This window comes from Poromitra crassiceps (genome assembly GCF_964638095.1).
Source record: "Poromitra crassiceps genome assembly, chromosome: 28".
Taxonomy (NCBI): Eukaryota; Metazoa; Chordata; class Actinopteri; order Beryciformes; family Melamphaidae; genus Poromitra; species Poromitra crassiceps.
In genome coordinates, this window is record NC_139651.1 from 4,359,983 (window position 1) to 4,382,721 (window position 22,739).

Sequence of the window (22,739 nt, forward strand, 5' to 3'; positions counted from 1 at the left end):
AGCAAGTTGAGTATCCCTGATGTAGACATCAGTAAGTAGTAGAGTGGCTGCCCATCGCACTGCAGAGAACCGTGCCGACTTGTCTAGCCATGACTGATAGATGTGTCCGAAGCGTGTGAAAAAGGCAACTCCCCAACACTGTCCCCCTTCTGACATTCTGTCACTGCAGGATGTCCCTCAGGAGAAGTGGAGGATCTATGACATCACTGATGGATTGTGATGTCATCAGTGATGATGTCACCGGTAGGGCGCCTTCTTCTTCTGTGCAATAAAGGTCCTCCTTACACACCGGGTTTTTCCGTGCGATTAATTCGCACGTCAATATTTGTTGAACCTACATCAGTGAATGCAACCGTGCATACCAACGGTGAAGTTTCACTGAGCGTTATTGCGGAGTTAATTGTTTCGGACCACGGGCGATTTTTCAGAAATTCGTGTCCGAGGTGTACACAACTGTTGCTGTGATTGACAGGTGGGTCAAGATTCGCATCGCAATTTCGTGCTGTATATTCGCATCGCTCTTGGTGTGTAAACAGCCTTAACAATCTGACTAGTATACGTAATAAGGTAAGAGGGCGGCGTTCTGAGCATGCTCAGTTGAGCAATGTCATATCAGCGAGGATGTCACCAGTGATGTCACTCAAGCAATTACATAATCTATGGACATTGTGACATCATCAGTGATGTCGTAGACTGAATTGTGACGTCATCAGTGGTGACATCACAATCATGACAGACACCGCCGCCACAGACACCACCCGCCCACTTAGCCAATTTGAACTAAGATTGCTTATATATAATATATATATGGCTATTAGAATGAATCTTGAAGAAGTGAGTACCCTCACAAATATGAAAGGGAACAATAATTTCCTCAGTTCTTCTGTAGAATAGGTTATATCACTACTAAAATAAGGCGGCCGGGGGTTCCACTCTGCACAGTTGCCCAGCCCAACTGCAGAGCAGTTGGCGAGCACGCGGAGTGTGCGAGCTTAGCTACAGTATTTCGAATAGTGAACTGTTTAGTGTGTCCAAATCTGAGTCTTAATATTACTGTCTCATCAAATGGTCATCTGTGGCGTGCTCTGATGTGAACTTGGCTCTTTGATATGAAAAAGGTTGAGAATCACTGCTCTAGATTAAAAAAGAAAATCAAAGGAATAAAGACAGTTCAGTTCGATCACTTGGTACATTTTGCTAACCCATTTTTCAGAGAAATGCCATCATTATTTCAAGGTATGATTTTCGCAAAATGTTCAAAATATGTTTGCCCTTAACCATTTCATGTCACTCATACTTTTGATTACAGGGATCTCTGATCAAAATCTGATCGGATTACACAGGAGATTTGCCAATCTCCCAGAAAATGTGTTTTAATCAGTTGGGAATCGCTTTCTTACAATTGCATTCTTAATCAATGAGACCGTCAAAACCATCAACGGGTATGTGATCAGACAAAAGAGACATTTATGTCGCCGTTGATTTGAAAGGACCCCGTCCCGTCGCTCTTGATCACAGCGCTGCCACTGCCTTCTGCATGGGGACCGCAGCACTGCCTCCATGCTGCTTACTGGTGCCGCCATCTTTGGACGACAGCTTCCTGAAGAATTTGTGTCCTCTGTCGTCGCTCTCCTCAAACACGTAGCCCGGAGGCACCTCGAAAGTTGCTGGGCACACGCTGATCCTACAACACGAGATGCAAAAAAAAAAAATCGACATCAGTGCTACTCGTGTCAGATGAGCACAGGCAGAGATACATTTGTCATTTGTTTCCGACTGTGCAATCCGTGAGGGGTCAAAGGTCATAGCATGGTCATAGCCAAACCTAATCGTGCGTTCCTTCATCGCAAAATAACTGGGATGTGGAGGCTAAATGACGTCACATCCGTTTTGTTAGCGTTCCATTTGCAGAAACCTTGAGCTGGGAAGTTCACTGTTCACTGGTCAGATCCAGTTGCTAGCCAGGCTAGCCATTGTTAGCAATAACAGTTGATGTTTAACAAGGCGATCGCGGCATTTTGGGCATACAAACACTGCAGCAACATGTCCACACAGATAGAAGTTAGACAGTGCTGTGTGTACAGCTGATTTAATGAGACACAAACGAGACAGAAGTGCTAATAAACAACATTTACTACGATTATAACTACTGTTGTTGCGCGGAGCAGCCCTCTTGGATTTTTGAGGTCGGGGCTGCTGAGGCTCCTACGAGTTTGGAATGGGAAATACCAGCTCTGGTGACGTCACCGTCCCAGCTCATGACCTTTGAACCGTAAGATTACCAGTTCCCAGTTATAAAGGAATGCACGATTACAACTTGAAAGGGTCTTGTTTGCTTTGGAATGGGATGAAGCAAAAGCTTTTTTTCACTTTTTTGTTGTTGCAATGAGCAGGAACTTCTTTTTTGTTTTACAACCCAAACCTTGAATCTTGGGCAATAAATGAGATATTTGTATTGCCAGAGACCTGTCAATGTTGTCAATGCGGAGGGCTGGAGTCTGTGTGAATCCAGCCTAGCTTAATGCTAAAGCATGTCCGCGGTGGTTGGCATTAGCATTGACCAGAGTCGTGTATATAGAAGAGTCGCGACATCTCCATTCACTCCAATGGACCAGTTTTTTACTCTCAAGAGTTCCAGGAAGTAAGCTCCTGGATTAAGCAGCACTGTCGAGTTGCACCAAAATGGACAGTTTGTGTTGTACTTTGAACGTTTTTTTTTTCTTGAATCAAATTGCCCATGTGACTCAAGATTTATGTTCTCTGTAACTACTGTAGCCTCTGTTGTAACAACTATGTTTGTATTTAAATGTTTTTTTTAAAACTATAAAACATGTCTCATGGGTCTTTAAAACAAGGTTATGAAGTATGTTGAGGGGGGAAAAACAGCAAACAAACCCAACCATGTGGGACTTCTCTATGTGCTGTCTCTCTCTCGCCCTCCATTAACTACGCTGTTTTGATAAGATAAGATGATCTGTTTGGATAGATCCATCTTTGGGGCAGTTGTTTGTGTATTTTGTTTTTCTCCATTATACACAGCTGTGCTACAGACACGTTTTGTTGTCTTCCACATTCAGTTCAGCTGTAAGCGGGCAAATGAATTGAGTGTTACTTTGGGATGTCACAAAATTACGGAAGTCAAATAGCTCATTTGGACGCCACAAGAGACGCCACACTTCACTCTTTTTGATTGATTTGACATTTTAATTTGAAATATGAAGGAGGGGAAGGGAACGTGTCCATTCTTAAGCAGTAAAAGGTTCCACCGTGTCTGACTTGCCTTTGTATGTCCTCTTCCCATGTGTGAAGGGTAGGTATCATGCTTGATCTGCCTCTTCATGGTGATGCAGAAGAGCATGATGATGAAGCATGATACAGTAGTAGTATACAGAAGTATAGGATAGAACACTGACAGGTTGAAGAAGGCTTCAAAGAACGTGCAGATCATGGCGACGATGACGCCTCTCATTGCCAAATGCCAGAATTTGAATTCAGGCAACCTCCTGATGAAAGGGTGGAACTCTTCGTTCAGAACGAGAAGTTCCACCCTTTCATCAGGAGGTTGCCCAATAGAAACCTGGCCCAACACCTGTCCGGACTCCAAACCATCAAACAAAGAAACATCATCCTCACCAGTGGCGGCCGGCCACTAGAGGGCGCCAGGGCGCCGGCCCAACTACTGTATATCCACATGAAGGAAGGGGAAATAAAACGTTAGGCTATATATATATATATATTTTTTTTTTTAATGAGCGAGGTGAATATTAGATAGTGAGTATATAATCTGCAATAAATATGTAGATTCATAATTATCTACATGTGTACTGTTTTTGGGTCAATATTTTCTTGCACCGAATTGCCACGGACGCGATTATCATATTGATTTCAACCCCATTGTCCAGGCCTATATTTGGTAGCCTATAGCCCTCCCTGGACAAACATGCACCAGCCGCTACTGACACACAGAAATACATTGAGCAATCTACAATCCAGCACTGAGTTAATCCAAGAAACACCCCTCTCCATAATCATGCAAAACAAACCACCATAACCATCAACATCTCGACACTGACCGTATGACTTTATAATTTTACTTTATTTATTACAAAATAATCGTATCAGCTTTCTTTTAATTCTAGATCCTATTTACCAGTTCCCCCCCCAGGCACCCACCCACATAGACACACAAGCACATAGGCTACAGTAGGCTATTATTGACCTCTCTTGGTTTGTTCCAGGTCTATTTTATTATCTTTTATTCTCATTATTCTTATTTGATTATCTTTTATTACTTATATACAGTAGGCTATATAAAAAATAAAAAATAAAATGCTGTCATGATACCAGTCGGCTCCTCTAGGGCTCCTCCCCTCCATCTCCGCCTCCGATGGCTCCTCCCTCCGGCTCCACATCCAAGCCAGTAAGATAGAAAACGGCACAGGCCGTGAGCTATCCACCAACATCAAGAACGAACTAACGAACGGACGTTCTGCCTCTTTAGACCGGCGGTTTCAGAAATTCCAGGACAATAAACCAGGAGGAGTCGAGGACTAGACCTCTGATCAAGGTTTCTTTGTGCTCCGATCCAGTCTACAACTACTGCGCACGTAGCAAGGACAACTTATTTGGAAACGCAAAAGCTCCCAAGTAAGGCTGAATCATCTGAACAGAATTAGGCTATAAGAGCCTTATTGTTAGATGTGTTGTTGTGCATAGGCTACTGATCATAATGGAATTAATATCATCTAGAATCATTGAGGACGATTGTGATTATCTCCTTTGTTTATTGCGTAGTGATTACTACTGGTCACGTGGTCAGACTCACCCTCGACTCACTAGCCTACTACTGAGTTGATATAATAAGGCGAACATCTCTCTCTCTCTCTTTCTCCGTTATTAGACGCGATCCCAAATGCTATCCAACTTAGAGTTAGTGAGTTTAATAACTCAGGCACACCAAGGCCGTGGGAGCCTTGGTTTATGACCTTTATTTGTTTGATCTGTCTCACTTCCCCTCCCCCCTCTCTCTCTACTCTCTCTCGCGCATGCGCACACACACTTTTATTTCATTTAGGCTACTCAATGAAACCACACATTTTGAGCAATTTTGTCAATTCAATCTCCTAAAGGGTTTGAGACAACAAAGTTGTAATTACATACAAGTGATTTAATTTAATTTAATCCTGCTGTAGCAGAGCTGCTTGGTGGGAGGACAGACATCTGGTGTAGGAGCAGAGGAACGTTGTCCTAATGAATTCTTCAGAAGAGGTGAGAAAAATATCACTGTTGTTTCACGGATGTTGCCACACACACACACACACACACACACACACACACACACACACACACACACACACACAGTCCATGTGTCCTAATTCTGTCTTTGCATCTTTCTTTATGGAAACAGAGAGTCACCAAAAGACCCAAACGTCACCGCTGTCACCAGTGTGACAAAGGATTCACAACAATTCAGAGCTTAAAGACACATGAACGCATTCACACTGGAGAGAAGCCCTACCACTGTGACCAATGTGGGAGCAGTTTCAGTCAGTTAGGTAGCCTAAAAAAACACAAACGCATTCACACTGGAGAGAAGCCCTACGACTGTGACCAATGTGGGAGGAGTTTCAGTCAGTTAGGTAGCCTAAAAAAACACAAAGGCATTCACACTGGAGAGAAGCCCTACCACTGTGTCCAATGTGGGAGCAGTTTCAGAGAGTTAGGTAAGCTAAGAATACATCAACGCATTCACACTGGAGAGAAGCCCTACCACTGTGACCAATGTGGGAGCAGTTTCAGTCAGTTAGGTAGCCTAAAAAAACACAAACGCATTCACACTGGAGAGAAGCCCTACCACTGTGACCAATGTGGGAGGAGTTTCAGTCAGTTAGGTAGCCTAAAAAAACACAAAGGCATTCACACTGGAGAGAAGCCCTACCACTGTGTCCAATGTGGGAGCAGTTTCAGAGAGTTAGGTAAGCTAAGAATACATCAACGCATTCACACTGGAGAGAAGCCCTACCACTGTGACCAATGTGGGAGCAGTTTCAGAGAGTTACGTAAGCTAAGAATACATCAACGCATTCACACTGGAGAGAAGCCCTACCACTGTGACCAATGTGGGAGCAGTTTCAGTCAGTTAAGTAACCTAACAACACACAAACACATCCACACTGGAGAGAAGCCCTACCACTGTGACCAATGTGGGAGGAGTTTCAGTGAGTTAGGTAACCTAAAAAAACACAAACGCATTCACACTGGAGAGAAGCCCTACAACTGTGACCAATGTGGGAGCAGTTTCAGTCAGTTAAGTAACCTAACAACACACAAACACATCCACACTGGAACGGGCTACTGGTGTGACCGCTGTAAGAAAATGTTCACTCAGTCATCCAATCTGAAGAAACACCGCTGCATCTAACCTGCTGAAGAGCGCCTCCACTGTCTGCAGGGGGAACACACTTCTCTCTGTCCAACCAAACATGTAAAGAATAAAAGTTCACTGAAAGCAGAGTCTGACTATGCATAATAATCATGTTTGTTTCTCAGCCATAAATCGTCACATTGCATTGCTAGAATGTAAACAATGTAAAAAAAAATGTCATTACAAAGTAAATAATATAGTTTGAATGGAGAGCTTGTGAAACTGTGATGTTAAGTGTCTGATTTGTGATTACTACAGTAGAATAACATGGAGCTAATATCACCATTATCTTTTTTTCTGAACCACCATACAGAGCGTGATATTTTGTATTGACACAATACAAAATATGACGCTATATGATATTGAATTCAGGTATATTGTCCTTAATGTTGACTAACATGAATTAAAAATGAACAGAGATGTAAAAAAGGTGAGTTCATATTAAAGGCACAATGAATTTAAACCCCTTCTCTTCAGTGTATAACTTCTAGCCTGGCATTAACTAAAGTGACTAAGTCACAACAAGCATTACCTATGACACAAATAATCTGTGGCAGCAGATACTGTTATCATTCAAACTAATGTATTTTTACTAACGTTATAGACGGTTTTCATGGGATTGTGTTGCTGTAGGAACAGTTTGAAACCGAACTTATTTCCTGACAGCTATTAGCAAACACTGCAACAAGAAGTAAGCTATGGGCTACACTACAGGCTAGTCTGCGCATGCGAGCCCACGTAGCAGGCGGCGCTGCAGGGCGAGCGAAGCTGAGCTGGCGAGCGCGTGTAGCGAGCGTGCTGGATTTCTAGTGTATAATAATTTCATTGTACAGCATGATCACGAGTTTGCACATTTTGATAATAAAACACTTTGACTTTGGTAAAGGACAGCCTACTTGCCATAGACCCTTTTCACTGGGGGGGGGGGAGGGGGGCATTTTGTGTCGAAAAGGCAGGGTAAACTCAGGTGCAAGCAAAACACTAATGAGGGTTTCCAACTTCCATGATTGTAGCCTAATTTGGAAACCATTAATGTTTTGCTTGCACCTGTGTTTACCCTGCCTTTTCGACACAAAATGGCCCCCGTGAAAAGGGTCCATTGCACACAGACAAGGTATAGTAGCCTATAATGCAAAAATACAAGTCTTTCTGTAGTAAGGTTAGATGTGTCATGTTCCACTGAGCCTGGAATCCATTGGCTGTTTCTGCCACTCTTCCATGGTTTCTGGGCACTGAAATAAAAGATACAAAGTAAAATCGATGGTTTCATGGCAGACCCTTGATAAGTCATGTGGCCATGTGTCAGTCCAAATGCCTACAGACTGCCAGTGTTGGGAGGATTATTAAAAATGTAATCAGATAGGCTACAATTACTAATTACCTAAAAATTGTAACCAGTAACATAATCCAAGTATCACAATAAAGTAATATAACTGATTACTTTCTGTTACTTTTGAACACATTTCCTGCATTTGACAAGTCCAGGGGCAATGTATTTTAAATTGTAATCCTGCTTTTACTATGCAAATTAATTACATCTCTTTTTCTGTAACTGTAAGGGATTACACTTATAGATAGTGTCAGGCAGTGACCAAATCACTTTCGGTGATAGAAAATCGATGAACAGTGTGAGGTTGTAGATTCCCAAAGCTTATGTTACTACATACCAACCCTGTAATGTGTCAACTCTGATCATGTAGACCAGTGATACTTTTTTTTTTGCAATTCCATTTTCCATTTTTTTTTACAGTGCACCTGAACGCAACATGCAAGATACCCGCTGAATAAGTGTCCAAATGTTCATGTCATTCTGGTCAATACTCCACTTCTGTTATAGCATTTCAGTCTGGAATATGGAATATCTTTCAATAATCTATGATTTAGCTGCTAAATTGTCAAATACCGCCGTCTGCTTGCTACCCAGGCACTTATGTATGTACTAACTTAACCTAACCTACAATTCGCTACAGAAAAATGTATATTGTTTGTTTATTAACTGGCCCCTGGCCTTCTATCATTTCACGAAAGTGGCCCCCGGGCAAAGCAAGTTGAGTATCCCTGATGTAGACATCAGTAAGTAGTAGAGTGGCTGCCCATCGCACTGCAGAGAACCGTGCCGACTTGTCTAGCCATGACTGATAGATGTGTCCGAAGCGTGTGAAAAAGGCAACTCCCCAACACTGTCACCCTTCTGACATTCTGTCACTGAAGTGGAGGATCTATGACATCACTGATGGATTGTGATGTCATCAGTGATGATGTCACCGGTAGGGCGCCTTCTTCTTCTGTGCAATAAAGGTCCTCCTTACACACCGGGTTTTTTCGTGCGATTAATTCGCACGTCAATATTTGTTGAACCTACATCAGTGAATGCAACCGTGCATACCAACGGCGAATTTTCACTGAGCGTTATTGCGGAGTTAATTGTTTCGGACCACGGGCGATTTTTCAGAAATTCGTGTCCGAGGTGTACACAACTGTTGCTGTGATTGACAGGTGGGTCAAGATTCGCATCGCAATTTCGTGCTGTATATTCGCATCGCTCTTGGTGTGTAAACAGCCTTAACAATCTGACTAGTATACGTAATAAGGTAATAGGGCGGCGTTCTGAGCATGCTCAGTTGAGCAATGTCATATCAGCGAGGATGTCACCAGTGATGTCACTCAAGCAATTACATAATCTATGGACATTGTGACATCATCAGTGATGTCGTAGACTGAATTGTGATGTCATCAGTGGTGACATCACAATCGTGACAGACACCGCCGCCACAGACACCACCCGCCCACTTAGCCAATTTGAACTAAGATTGCTTATATATATATATATGGCTATTAGAATGAATCTTGAAGAAGTGAGTACCCTCACAAATATGAAAGGGAACAATAATTTCCTCAGTTCTTCTGTAGAAAAGGTTATATCACTACTAAAATAAGGCGGCCGGGGGTTCCACTCCTCACAGTTGCCCAGCCCAACTGCAGAGCAGTTGGTGAGCACGCGGAGTGTGCGAACTTAGCTACAGTATTTTGAATAATGAACTGTTTAGTGTGTCCAAATCTGAGTCTTAATATTATAGGAATAAAGACAGTTCGATCACTTGGTACATTTTGCTAACCCATTTTTCAGAGAAATGCCATCATTATTTCAAGGTATGATTTTCGCAAAATGTTCAAAATATGTTTGCCCTTAACCCTTTCATGTCACTTATACTTTTGATTACAGGGATCTCTGATCAAAATCTGATCGGATTACACAGGAGATTTGCCAATCTCCCAGAAAATGTGTTTTAATCAGTTGGGAATCGCTTTCTTACAATTGCATTCTTAATCAATGAGACTGTCAAAACCATCAACGGGTATGTGATCAGACAAAAGAGACATTTATGTCGTCGTTGATTTGAAAGGACCCCGTCCCGTCGCTCTTGATCACAGCGCTGCCACTGCCTTCTGCATGGGGACCGCAGCACTGCATCCATGCTGCTTACTGGTGCCGCCATCTTTGGACGACAGCTTCCTGAAGAATTTGTGTCCTCTGTCGTCGCTCTCCTCAAACACGTAGCCCGGAGGCACCTCGAAAGTTGCTGGGCACACGCTGATCCTACAACACGAGATGCAAAAAGAAAAATCGACATCAGTGCTACTCGTGTCAGATGAGCACAGGCAGAGATACATTTGTCATTTGTTTCCGACTGTGCAATCCGTGAGGGGTCAAAGGTCATAGCATGGTCATAGCCAAACCTAATCGTGCGTTCCTTCATCGCAAAATAACTGGGATGTGGAGGCTAAATGACGTCACATCCGTTTTGTTAGCGTTCCATTTGCAGAAACCTTGAGCTGGGAAGTTCACTGTTCACTGGTCAGATCCAGTTGCTAGCCAGGCTAGCCATTGTTAGCAATAACAGTTGATGTTTAACAAGGCGATCGCGGCATTTTGGGCATACAAACACTGCAGCAACATGTCCACACAGATAGAAGTTAGACAGTGCTGTGTGTACAGCTGATTTAATGAGACACAAACGAGACAGAAGTGCTAATAAACAACATTTACTACGATTATAACTACTGTTGTTGCGCGGAGCAGCCCTCTTGGATTTTTGAGGTCGGGGCTGCTGAGGCTCCTACGAGTTTGGAATGGGAAATACCAGCTCTGGTGACGTCACCGTCCCAGCTCATGACCTTTGAACCGTAAGATTACCAGTTCCCAGTTATAAAGGAATGCACGATTACAACTTGAAAGGGTCTTGTTTGCTTTGGAATGGGATGAAGCAAAAGCTTTTTTTCACTTTTTTGTTGTTGCAATGAGCAGGAACTTCTTTTTTGTTTTACAACCCAAACCTTGAATCTTGGGCAATAAATGAGATATTTGTATTGCCAGAGACCTGTCAATGTTGTCAATGCGGAGGGCTGGAGTCTGTGTGAATCCAGCCTAGCTTAATGCTAAAGCATGTCCGCGGTGGTTGGCATTAGCATTGACCAGAGTCGTGTATATAGAAGAGTCGCGACATCTCCATTCACTCCAATGGACCAGTTTTTTACTCTCAAGAGTTCCAGGAAGTAAGCTCCTGGATTAAGCAGCACTGTCGAGTTGCCGCAAAATGGACAGTTTGTGTTTGAACTTTGAACGTTTTTTTTTTCTTGAATCAAATTGTACATTATCAGCTTTATTTTAGCATTCAAAAGTAGCGCGAGACCCTTTCCTGGCTGTTCATTGGCTAATGAGTCACGCATTTTGGTCCTCCGCTGACGCCACTCTCTCTCTCTAGAGGACACTAGCATTGACTAGGTAACATACAGTCAGTCGTACCTGGATGTGACGGAAAATGCATCGCTTCCTGTGTAACACTACTATATTTAGTTTGATACTGTTGTAAAGTTGTGAGCAATCACATACTAGAGGTGGTGTGAACATAAATGTGATTGCTGAATGACATGATCAGGACTTTGTAGGCTGGGTTGCTCAGTGTGCTGTAGCGTGCAGGGAGAACCTCTTTGGGGTGAACTCTGAGTGATACGTGGTGGAGTCCTCCATCGGAACGCTGCTTCTCATTGGTTGGTTGGATGGCTTGAAGCTGACACTCGGCCTCAGCTCATGGGCTGTAAAGTGAGCCTATAGGAAATAGAGTAGAATAGAATAGAAGAGAATAGAAGAGAAGAGAATAGAATAGACCGAGTCAAGCAGTATGTAACAGTTTCAGATATCCACTTTCTTAGGTTACCACAGGTTAATAAGTTATTCATGTGCTGGCTCTCTCTAGATTGTGGAACATAGTGAATCAGATGTTTAATTGCCCTGAAGGTGGTGAGGTCTTCGATCTTCCCGCTGGGTCTGTGGATTCCTTCGGGCTTCTTGGCGACCGGCTGCCTGGCCTGGGCCGCCCAGGGCTGGAAGTCTTCCCGCATGGTGGTGAAGGTCTACAGACAGACACACAGTCACTTTTCATCTATCTATCTATCTATCTATCTATCTATCTATCTATCTATCTATCTATCTATCTATCTATCTATCTATCTATCTATCTATCTATCTATCTATCTATCCCCTCACAAAAACACGCCGCCATCAGAACTCTCCCATACCATATCTGACTAGACTCCTGAACCAACATATCCCATAACGATAATGATTTAGTTTGCTTTTATCTATGCCTGAAGTCCTATTTTAGTTATGTGCTGTTTTGAATTTTAACTTGTGTCGATGTCTGCTTTTTAACCTGTATTGGTAATTAATTCAGCCTACGGACTGCTATATGCCAATAAAGTACTACTACTATCTATCTATCTATCTATCTATCTATCTATCTATCTATCTATCTATCTATCTATCTATCTATCTATCTATCTATCTATCTATCTATATATCTATCTACTAGACTTCCCATTAGGAGTTCTTACCAACATTCCAGGGATTAGTTGACGTTGCGTTTATTATTGCGAATTTAGAAAAAATCACAAATTCCTGGCTTGACTACGCCAAAATTGTTCTCTTTTACCTGGAAGGGAGCAGATGACCTCCTGGGTGGTTTGTGTGGCATGGCGGGGGTGAAGGGCTGGACCTGGTGTCTGACGTAGTGGGCAGCAGTGGTGGTGCTCAGGTCCATCTGGCCCGTAGGACTGCTATATTCCTCTGGCTTATGGAGCTGAGGCAGGGAGACCGGCCACTCTTTAAAGTGCTCCTTGTTCTCGGTGCTGCCCTGGAAAGGCAGGCTAGACACAGCCAGTGAATCCTGTCAAGGAGAGAGAATAGAATTAACACAATTACTTTACTTTACTTTATTTCATTTGGCAGACGCCTTTATCCAAAGCGACGTACAACAAGTTATTTACAATAAAAAACTACAAGAATACAAAGTCAGAGACTAGCAAAAATAGAACAATATAAACAGTAAAACAAGGCAGTGACAGGAAAAAAGAAAAAAGGTCCGTTCATGAAGGAATACCGAAAAGGTGAGTTTTTAGTCTTTTTCGAAAGATGGGTAGAGTTTGGGCCGTCCTGACCGAGGGAGGGAGTTCGTTCCACCATTTCGGTGCCAGGGATGAAAAAAGTCTCGAACGGGACGAGCGATTATTGAGTACATCAGAATCAGAATCAGAATCAGTTATTATTTATTCGCCATTATGTTATGTAACATATAGGAACTTGTTTTGGCATTAAGGTGCATTAATCTTTTTTCACATAAGAGCACAGTAACGCCACAGCAGCCATGGGCGGCGCCGTCTTGCATGTAATGGTGGAGGGGCGAGGCGTCCAGCACTAGTAGAGGGGCGGAGGGAGCGGTGTGAGGGCTGGAATCTGAACATAGATTGTAAGTACGGAGGGGCTGTCTGGTGTACTGCTCTGTAGGCAAGTATAAGTGTTTTGAATTTAATACGTGAAGAAATGGGAAGCCAATGGAGGTCATGGTAGAGGGGGGTGACGTGGGAAAATTTGGGTTGATTGAACACCAGACGAGCTGCAGCATTCTGGATGAGCTGGAGTGGTTGAATAGCAGAGGTAGGTAAGCCAGCTAGAAGGGCATTGCAATAGTCCAGCCTGGATATGACCAGTGACTGGACCAGGAGTTACGAATTACAATCTCAGTACAGAGGATTTCCAGGTGATTTTATGTTTGTCAGCTTGTCAGCTATAGCTAACTATATGGTTTACTTGCGGCAACGTACTATGATGCTACTAAGTTTCATTTTGTCATATTTGGGATGGTGGTGTGCCCTGGGATTTTTTCAATGTCAAAAGTGTGCCTTGGCACAAAACAGGTTGAAAAGCAGCACTCCAATGGACCTCCATGTTGACACCATCCATGGCTGCAACAAGGAGATTTGTGACGCCAGTCCAACATGTGAAGGCTGCTCCGTCAGCCCCACAGCAGTGGGTGGGGTGGCGTCGTACCTTGTTGGTGGTGTACTTGCAGCTCTGGGGCAGCTCCCCCGGCCGGCCCTGGTAGTCCAGGCGGCTGGTGGTGAGGTCCTGCAGGGGCTGGCTGCTGGGCCTGTACACCTCCTGGGGCTTCACGTAGCGAGGCTCCACCGGGTGGAGCACGAAGGCCAGCTGGTTGCTGGTCACGCCGTCAAAGGGGACGTCCCAAGATTTGGCAACATTGGCGGGTTTGAAGCTCTGCCGGGGAGCGGCGACGGCTCGTGGCACAAAGTCATCCCGGAAGGTGGTGGAGCCACCGAACTTGGACGAGGGAGGCTGGTAGCCATGTTCGGGCTTGGTCAGCTCCCGCTTACACAGCTCCCACTGCCGGAAGTCATCTAGGAGGCAGAAAGAGTCATTTCAATTTCATTATCTCATTTTGTTCAGTACTATGGTCAGAATTATCCGTTTGGTTCATTAAAACCTGGATATGACAAGTCAGTGTCATCTCTGATATAGATATGATGCAGTTACCAAACCGATCAACTGATCAGAATCCACTCGTTCAGTCAAGACCACTAATTAGTCAGAAGGAAACTTTTATTGCCAGATGCAATAGTTAGGGTATATTTGGCGGTGTGGCTCTGTCTGTTCTGGGAGCTCGCTGTGTGTTACAGGGACATCAAGACAGGCAGAGCAGCAGCAAAGAGCAAAGAACAGAACAAAGCTGGCAACCATGACAACAGAAATGACATGAAGTCAGACACAGCATGTAAGAAGGAGCTGAGGTGGAGGCAGTTTGCAAGCGGCTTGCAGAGGAAGCAGGAAAAGGGTAGGCAGACTGAAGCAGCAATACGGAAGATTTTCATCCGAATAAATGTCTGTTAAGTCACTATCTATCTGATATTGACTTAACACAATGGTGATTGAGCCTATGGCCCATTGATGGAAGCCTTTGCATTTTCAGTATTGTAGCATTTATGAACTTGGTGTCTGTGGTGACACAGGGTGGGCGGAGCTAACACAATAGACTCACTCTGTAGGTTACTGTAGGTTCACAGGGTGGGCGGAGCTAACACAATAGACTCACTCTGTAGGTTACTGTAGGTTCACAGGGTGGGCGGAGCTAACACAATAGACTCACTCTGTAGGTTACTGTAGGTTCACAGGGTGGGCGGAGCTAACACAATAGACTCACTCTGTAGGTTACTGTAGGTTCACAGGGTGGGCGGAGCTAACACAACAGACTCACTCTGTAGGTTACTGTCGGTTCACAGGGTGGGCGGAGCTAACACAATAGACTCACTCTGTAGGTTACTGTAGGTTCACAGGGTGGGTGGAGCTAACACAATAGACTCACTCTGCAGGTTACTGTAGGTTCACAGGGTGGGCGGAGCTAACACAATAGACTCACTCTGTAGGTTACTGTAGGTTCACAGGGTGGGCGGAGCTAACACAATAGACTCACTCTGATAGGTTACTGTATGTTCCTGACAGCTCTTGTGTGAAGTAGGATAACAAGCTACTTTTTTCCGGTCTCTGCTAGCATTACGGGTGGTTACTATGAACAAACTGAGTAATGTCACATAATAACACTGTTTGGATCTCACCTGCAATTACCACTCATCGCCAATAGGTGTCACCCAAGAGAACAAAACTGAAATCTTCTGTATTATCACTTTAAATAAGGTGTCCTGTATGAGATTTGCCAATTGAATGCGTAGGAATCAGCTGAGCCATCAGGCTGATGTGGGCTGTCAGCTGAACTTGACTTTGTGGCTTGCCTGAACTAACATTATGCTCAATATTTGGTTCGTAGTTTTGGATTATTCTTATTCTCATGGATTCCAGCAGGGAGTTTGTGTCCCATGATGCTCCAGTAAAAAAAAGTCAAAAGGCATGTTTGCACGGCCATTTTTCATCAGCACATTCATAATGCATCACCTTTGTAGGTGGGGACGGTGTCCAGTTTTGCCGCTACCGCGTAGCTTCTCTCTTTGGGTCTGGCCGGGACAAAGACCTGGAGCTCATAGGGGTTAAAGTGCTCTTTGTATGTGGTCCCAAGATCAATCTTCTCTGGGTTCGGCTTGTACTCCACCGGCTGGCGACCGGGCCGTCGCGTCACCTCATGTGGTATAAAGTCCGCCCTGTTCAGAGTCAACAGAGAGACACACACAGACAGAGAGACAGACAGACAGATATAAAGTCTGCCCTGTTCAGAGTCAACAGAGAGACACAGACAGAGAGACAGACGACAGACAGATATAAAGTCTGCCCTGTTCAGAGTCAACAGAGAGACACAGACAGACAGACAATAAAGTCTGCCCTGTTCAGAGTCAACAGAGAGACACAGACAGAGAGACAATAAAGTCTGCCCTGTTCAGAGTCAACAGAGAGACAGACGACAGACAGATATAAAGTCTGCCCTGTTCAGAGTCAACAGAGAGACGCAGACAGAGAGACAGACGACAGACAGATATAAAGTCCGCCCTGTTCAGAGTCAACAGAGAGACGCAGACAGAGAGACAGACGACAGACAGATATAAAGTCTGCCCTGTTCAGAGTCAACAGAGAGACACAGACAGAGAGACAGACGACAGACAGATATAAAGTCTGCCCTGTTCAGAGTCAACAGAGAGACACAGACAGAGAGACAGACGACAGACAGATATAAAGTCTGCCCTGTTCAGAGTCAACAGAGAGACGCAGACAGAGAGACAGACGACAGACAGATATAAAGTCTGCCCTGTTCAGAGTCAACAGAGAGACGCAGACAGAGAGACAGACGACAGACAGATATAAAGTCTGCCCTGTTCAGAGTCAACAGAGAGACACAGACAGAGAGACAGACAGACAGAAGTCTGCCCTGTTCAGAGTCGACAGAGAGACACAGACAGAGAGACAGACAGACAGATATAAAGTCTGCCCTGTTCAGAGTCAACAGAGAGACACAGACAGAGAGACAGACAGACAGATATAAAGTCTGCCCTGTTCAGAGTCACCAGAGAGACACAGACAGAGAGACAGACAGATATAAAGTCTGCCCTGTTCAGAGTCAACAGAGAGAGAGAGACACAGACAGACAGATATAAAGTCCGCCCTGTTCAGAGTCAACAGAGACAGGGAGTGAGAGAAACTATATAAAGTCTGCCCTGTTCAGAGTCAACAGAGACAGGGAGTGAGAGAAACATATATAAAGTCTGCCCTGTTCAGAGTCAACAGAGAGAGAGAAACAGACAGACAGACAGACATATATAAAGTCTGCCCTGTTCAGAGTCAACAGAGAGAGAGAGACAGAGAGAGAGAGAGAGAGATCACAGATAATTACACATCTCTGGTTTCACCAGCTTGAGTTCCTTGCTGTTATATGTTGACAAGGTCGCTACGCTTCAAATAGGAGACGCGCCACGGCAGAATAAAAAAAGTTGGAATTGTCCATTTCTGCAATATGTAGAATACCGCGTTTCTGAACCAAAAATACGCATATCATGTTTGTAGGCGTGTAGGCGTGTAGGCGTTTGTAGATGTGTATAATCAAGAGTCTGCTATTGAAATAGTGTGGTGGCCAGTAAGGGTACTGCGGCCGGGATGGATGGAGGCCATAAACACTCGCCTTTCACACGAAGAGGTGTGTTCATATCCCAAAGGTTTCCAATGTCGTGAGTCACATTTAATGTTTTTTTGTTATTTAAGCCAAAACCAAACCATAACCTTAACCAAGTTGTTGTTGTTGCAGTCACGAAACGTTACAGGCGTGGAGTTGACAATGGGTGTGCTCCGATCAACCCCCCCCCCCCCCCCCCACACACACACACACACACACCACTTTATGCCCCCTGGGCCACATTCGTGTCATGTGATCCCAGTTACTTGAATATGGTTGTTCCATCCATTCTCCCCTTATCCGTGATGTGATCCAGCACTGGTTTGGGCTTCGGGGTCTGGGGAGGCTTGTAGACGTACACTGGGAACCTCTCTGTGTACTCCGTCAGCATGCAGGTCCCATGATCGCCCTGCTCATAGAGCGCTGTGGGCTTGTGGGAACAGCGATGACGGCTGGGGGGAAAAAGCAGTGAAGAGTTGATCAGTCAGTGCGGCTTTGATTGGAAAGACTTAGATTAGTTTGAAACTCCAGTGACTCCTGTGAGGAAATAATGGCTGATTAAGCAGCAAAATAGTAGTAGGATACAACAACGAAAACAGAATATGCTGGTACAATATAAGCACACACAACTGACAATTTCAACACTAGAAGGTGTTAAGTAGAGATGTAAAGTATGGATTGAGCCAATTAAGAGCAGTATAATTTAGCGAGACAATGGAAAAAATAGCATGTATCCTATCCACCTTATTTTTGAATGAAGCACCCATCAGGCATCATGGCAGCTAGAAATAAGGTGGATAATAACAATGCAAAGCGTGTGTGTGTGAGTGAGTGAGTGAGTGAGTGAGTGAGTGAGTGAGTGAGTGAGTGAGTGAGCAGAAATTGTATTCGGCCACAGCTATGCAATTTTACGTGCGATCGCGCTGAATCTTTCGGGAAGTGTAAAGAGCACCCCTGCGGGTGACCTAACGAATGAGTTAAATATGGCAGACTAAATGGGCTAATTAGTGGACCAAATGAGTCCAACAGGTTCAGCACCACGGAGAGCTCCATTCGTTAGCTACTGATGGAGCTCACCTGATTGGAGGAGCACTACGAAAACCCAGAGAGAAGAGAAGCTGCATGCCAACTCTTGTGAGTGCCTCACACAGTGTATTCCACTAGTGATATGAAAACATCAAAGAGATTAATATGTAATCAAAAAGGTATGAAATACATGTAGGCGTTATGCGGATACGCAATATAAAACCCTGCAGTAAGATAAAAGGGAAAATATGATCAAATCGAGGAAAATTCACGCTATAGGATATCTTCTCCTCTCAGAAAAGTGCATGTTCACTATCACTCCTCAGCAGAGAGACATGCATTGTGTTCCAGCAGGTAACCTAGGCAGGCTAGTCTTTGCTTTAGGGAGTGTCTGCATACTGCATGCCACTGATGGTAATAAATAAGCTCCTGATGCTCACAACAGGAGAACCAACCTCACAACCAGTAGGCAGTCCCGCTATGGTGTCACCATAAACATGCACACCGAACCAAACATTGGCCTACTAATCAACGGTCTTGCCTCGCATTGATTTTTTGAAAATCATTAATTTGTCTAGCCTAGGCTAGCCTACTTTCCCCACATCTTTATATAACTTACATCAGTTGGATACTGCTCACTATAGTGAATACAATGAAATTTAATTGATCATACAGGTTTACGTCAGGCTCAAAAAGTGGTTTAACTTTCATTGAACTTTTTTTTTAATTGGAGGACACACACAACCCTCAGACATGGGTAAACTCTAGTAGGCAAAGCTGGAACTCTATGCTGCAAAATAAAAAAAGGTGCATGGCTAAAATATTTCCACAAAAAGTAAGGTAGCAAGATATTTCAAATATTCAACAGAAAAAGGTGGCTAATCTGAGTTTAGGTGAATCCCAGCTAGGGCCTATAAAGCCCATGCATTCTTTTAGGCAGGCTCGGAAAAGTAACCTATACTGACACAAAAAACAACAACAAATAAATCAACTTCAACCAGCATTAGTTAAAAATCAAAATACATACCCACAACTACAAATATCACATATACAGAGCTTCTTCTTCATCATTTACAGCGCGATATTTAGAAAGAAAACTGCACTGCTCTTGTGCAACTCTGGCATTTGGTATCATAGCAACCAGAGCGTCTTGGATACGTCTTGGAGCGTGATGCTGCATTCAAGTCCCATTGTAAAAACAGGAGCAGTTCTCTGAAAATCTCTGTAGACTCGTTGGCTACATATAATGTTTTTATAAGCACTGCAGCCACAGACAAAATAAATGATCCAGAAAGTCCTTGCGGGGAGTTGTAGTCACAAAATGACTTGTGCAAATCGTTCATGTTGTTTGTTTTATTTTAAACTAGCCATTTGAAAGCTGAACCGAACGTGGTATTTTCTATGGGCCCTGAATGCAGCACAAGTGCGTAGAAGTGGGCGTGGCCAACGTGGCATTACAACTTCCGGGAAAACAACGTGAGTTGAGTAAGTCGTCCACATGTCATGTAAAATATGTGCTTATTCTGACTGAATATTTTGGTATTTAACTGAATAAAGCGGCGTACGACACGACAGCGGGGCTGTGTGGAAGTCTGAACGGAGCAAGGAGCCAGGTATTTGTTATTCTTTAGAGAGCTTTTGCCTATAGCCCGCGCGCTGCCCATCCTGTTAGCCAAAGTTCACCTGTCAACATCCACAGACAGACAAGCCGGGTGTCATATTGCCTCATTAAACGTTAGCGGACGTTACTGTCAAATTTCGTGTCCTTCAGACCACTAACGTTGTCTTTTAATGCTGTATTGTTCAGTTATAGTGTAACGTTACTGCTAAGTTAACTAGCAAGCTAACGAACAAGAGGGTCACGACTATCATTGTGTTGTTGTAACGTTGTGCACTGTAACGCTAGTTAGTCAGGTGTTATACCGTCTTATAGCCTACTATCTGTCATCAGTTGTATGACTTTCATTGCAGGTGTTCAGCATGGGGCACACAATCCTGGACAAGATAATTGCACTGCAGAGAAACCCTGCTAACATTAGAAACCTCTGCATTCTGGCACATGTTGACCATGGTGAGTGGACTCGCTGAACGTTTCTACTGTGTTCTAGTTGTGTGTTGCCCCTTTCGGAACTGCTAACCGCGTTAGCGGTTAGCAGTTCCGAAAGGGGCAAAGTTGTGTGGAGAGCAGGTCTTCCAGCCAAATTCAACTTTTTCAATCTGTCGACTTAAAGTTGAAATTCTATTGACATAAACTAGCTTGCTGCTTGGTGGGTGATATTTATATAAGCCAGTGGATCCCAATGAATCAGAAAAGTTGTTGTCATGATTTGTGAACTATGTGTATACGCCAACAAGCAAAGTCATATTCATTTGACAGATTTGAAGTTTGCAATTTGGCTTGATGGTCTCTCCATACAAGACAGCCTTGAATGATGTAAAAGGGGTACAACCTACTACCTGACATTATGAAGGCATTTCTCCATTTTGCTAGTTGTACAGTATAGTTAGTATAATTCAGTCTGATGCGGACACATAAGGAACTGTAAAGGAATGAAGTGATCTATAACCAGATACCTCTTTACAGGCAAAACTACTCTGGCTGACTGCTTAGTGGCAAGCAATGGTATCATATCAAGTCGCCTAGCAGGGAAGGTACGTTTCTTTAATGCTATTCATTTTATAACTGCTACTTTTGTGGCAGCTAGTTCACTATATCCTGAACAAAGTAGAGTCCGCAAACTGTGTAGCCTGGCTCCCAGTCAATTTGTTGGATTAACTTGACCCTGATCGACTATTTCTCCTGCATCTGCTACCCACAGTGGATGTGCATGCTATCCTTTTTTCGCTTCCATTACTACATCCCAACAACACATGGGTTGTGCAGGATTCCAAGTGTCGCTATGTTTCGCCATTATTTATGACTGTAAATGTTGTTTTCATCTCCCAGCTGAGGTATCTGGACAGCAGGGAGGATGAACAGATCAGAGGGATCACCATGAAGTCCAGCGCCATCTCTCTGCACTATGCACTTGGTAAGGTCACCTTGGTAAAAAAAAAAAAAGGAATCCACCCTCAGATCCTCTTACACTGTTGTCATCAGTCTGTGATGATCAATATGTCCCAGCCAGGAGTTATTTTGTGATGAATGTTGTTGTTGTAATAGACTTTTTTGATGTACTCACTTTCCCGATCAGCCTGCCTCATCTCCTTATACTGTACTTCAGATCGTGATTTCTTATTTACCAGAATGCCTTCTGACAACAGACTCATATCGTGATAACATGAAGATATTTTGATAAGGGCTGGGAGATATGGACCAAAAATGATATCTTGGTATTTTTAGGCTGAGTGGCAATACGCAATATATATCTCATTATTTTCTAGGAAAATGCTCAGTTGTAAGTCAAAGCCACATATGAGATGTCACTCATGTCACAAGGACTTTTATTAAAACATAACTGTGATCAAAATCAAATGCAAAGACAGGGTTTCCTTCCCTGACTATTGGTGCTTTCAAAAATATTTACACAATGACATTTTGGCAAATAATAGAACAGCTAGAACAGTCTGGTAAGTTCAGAAAATGACATCACTTGACTGTAATGCAGCCTTTAAAACTAGGAAAAGTGTGGCTTGTTTGATGGGTTGCTCCATTCTGACTGATTATGGGCAGACCGTGTGAGGCTCATATTTATCTGGTGTTCTGCAGCTAGTTTGTACACTCAAATTATGTATTTTACAATTGATATAGACTATTGCCTCCCAACCGTACACTTTTAGATTCACTTTCTATTCCCCGTTGTCTGACACTGACAGTCTTTGTACACTTGTCACCTCAGGAGAGACGGAGTACCTATTAAATCTGATCGACTCTCCTGGTCACGTCGACTTCTCCTCGGAGGTGTCCACGGCAGTGCGGCTGTGTGACGGAGCCATTGTCATCGTGGACGCTGTGGAGGGAGTCTGTCCGCAGGTTAATATCACTGCTGACTTACTGTCTCGGTCTGTAACCTGCTGGTCTGTCAGGAGGAGATATCTTTCATCTTTCTTTAGTCTAGTTTTCAGAGTTATCGCCATAACAGCAATGTTCATATCGGTTATCAGTATCGGCCAAAATTTTAATATCAGTGCATCCCTAAAATGGGTATCACTAATTGGCCTTCAAAACCCATGTTAATTGGAACTCTACAGTGGAATTAATTTGCTCTTTTTCTTTTCATGGAACAGACAAGATCATGTTTACACCCCAGCAGATTCAATTGTCTACCTTATTTTTAATTTGGGATGCTGCTTGCTTTCTTTGTCAAGATGAAAAATCTTCAGTCTCTGTTTGA

At 43.6% G+C, this 22,739-nt stretch overlaps 2 protein-coding genes and 1 pseudogene across 3 annotated transcripts in view; 1 reads left to right on the forward strand and 2 right to left on the reverse strand.

Annotated features, from left to right (window-relative positions):
- Positions 1-22,739, reverse strand: part of LOC310799849 — a 449,550-nt pseudogene that overhangs the window by 156,417 nt on the left and 270,394 nt on the right. The window lies entirely within an intron of this gene.
- The window catches only part of efl1 (elongation factor like GTPase 1), a 137,398-nt gene continuing 119,085 nt past the window's right edge, over positions 4,427-22,739 (forward strand). The window contains exons 1-6 of the mRNA XM_083662225.1: positions 4,427-4,647; positions 5,193-5,268; positions 20,377-20,476; positions 20,990-21,057; positions 21,353-21,437; positions 22,245-22,378. Of these exons, the coding sequence (XP_083518351.1) occupies positions 5,251-5,268; positions 20,377-20,476; positions 20,990-21,057; positions 21,353-21,437; positions 22,245-22,378 (405 nt within the window). The 5' untranslated portion in view covers positions 4,427-4,647; positions 5,193-5,250. The remainder of the gene's footprint in view (positions 4,648-5,192; positions 5,269-20,376; positions 20,477-20,989; positions 21,058-21,352; positions 21,438-22,244; positions 22,379-22,739) is intronic.
- Positions 9,851-19,473, reverse strand: saxo2 (stabilizer of axonemal microtubules 2; the record flags this gene model as incomplete). Its single annotated transcript, XM_083662437.1, has 8 exons — positions 9,851-10,022; positions 11,410-11,531; positions 11,714-11,836; positions 12,415-12,648; positions 13,809-14,173; positions 15,720-15,922; positions 17,646-17,831; positions 19,433-19,473. 8 exons carry the CDS (start codon positions 19,471-19,473, stop codon positions 9,851-9,853), a joined length of 1,446 nt encoding a protein of 481 aa, XP_083518563.1.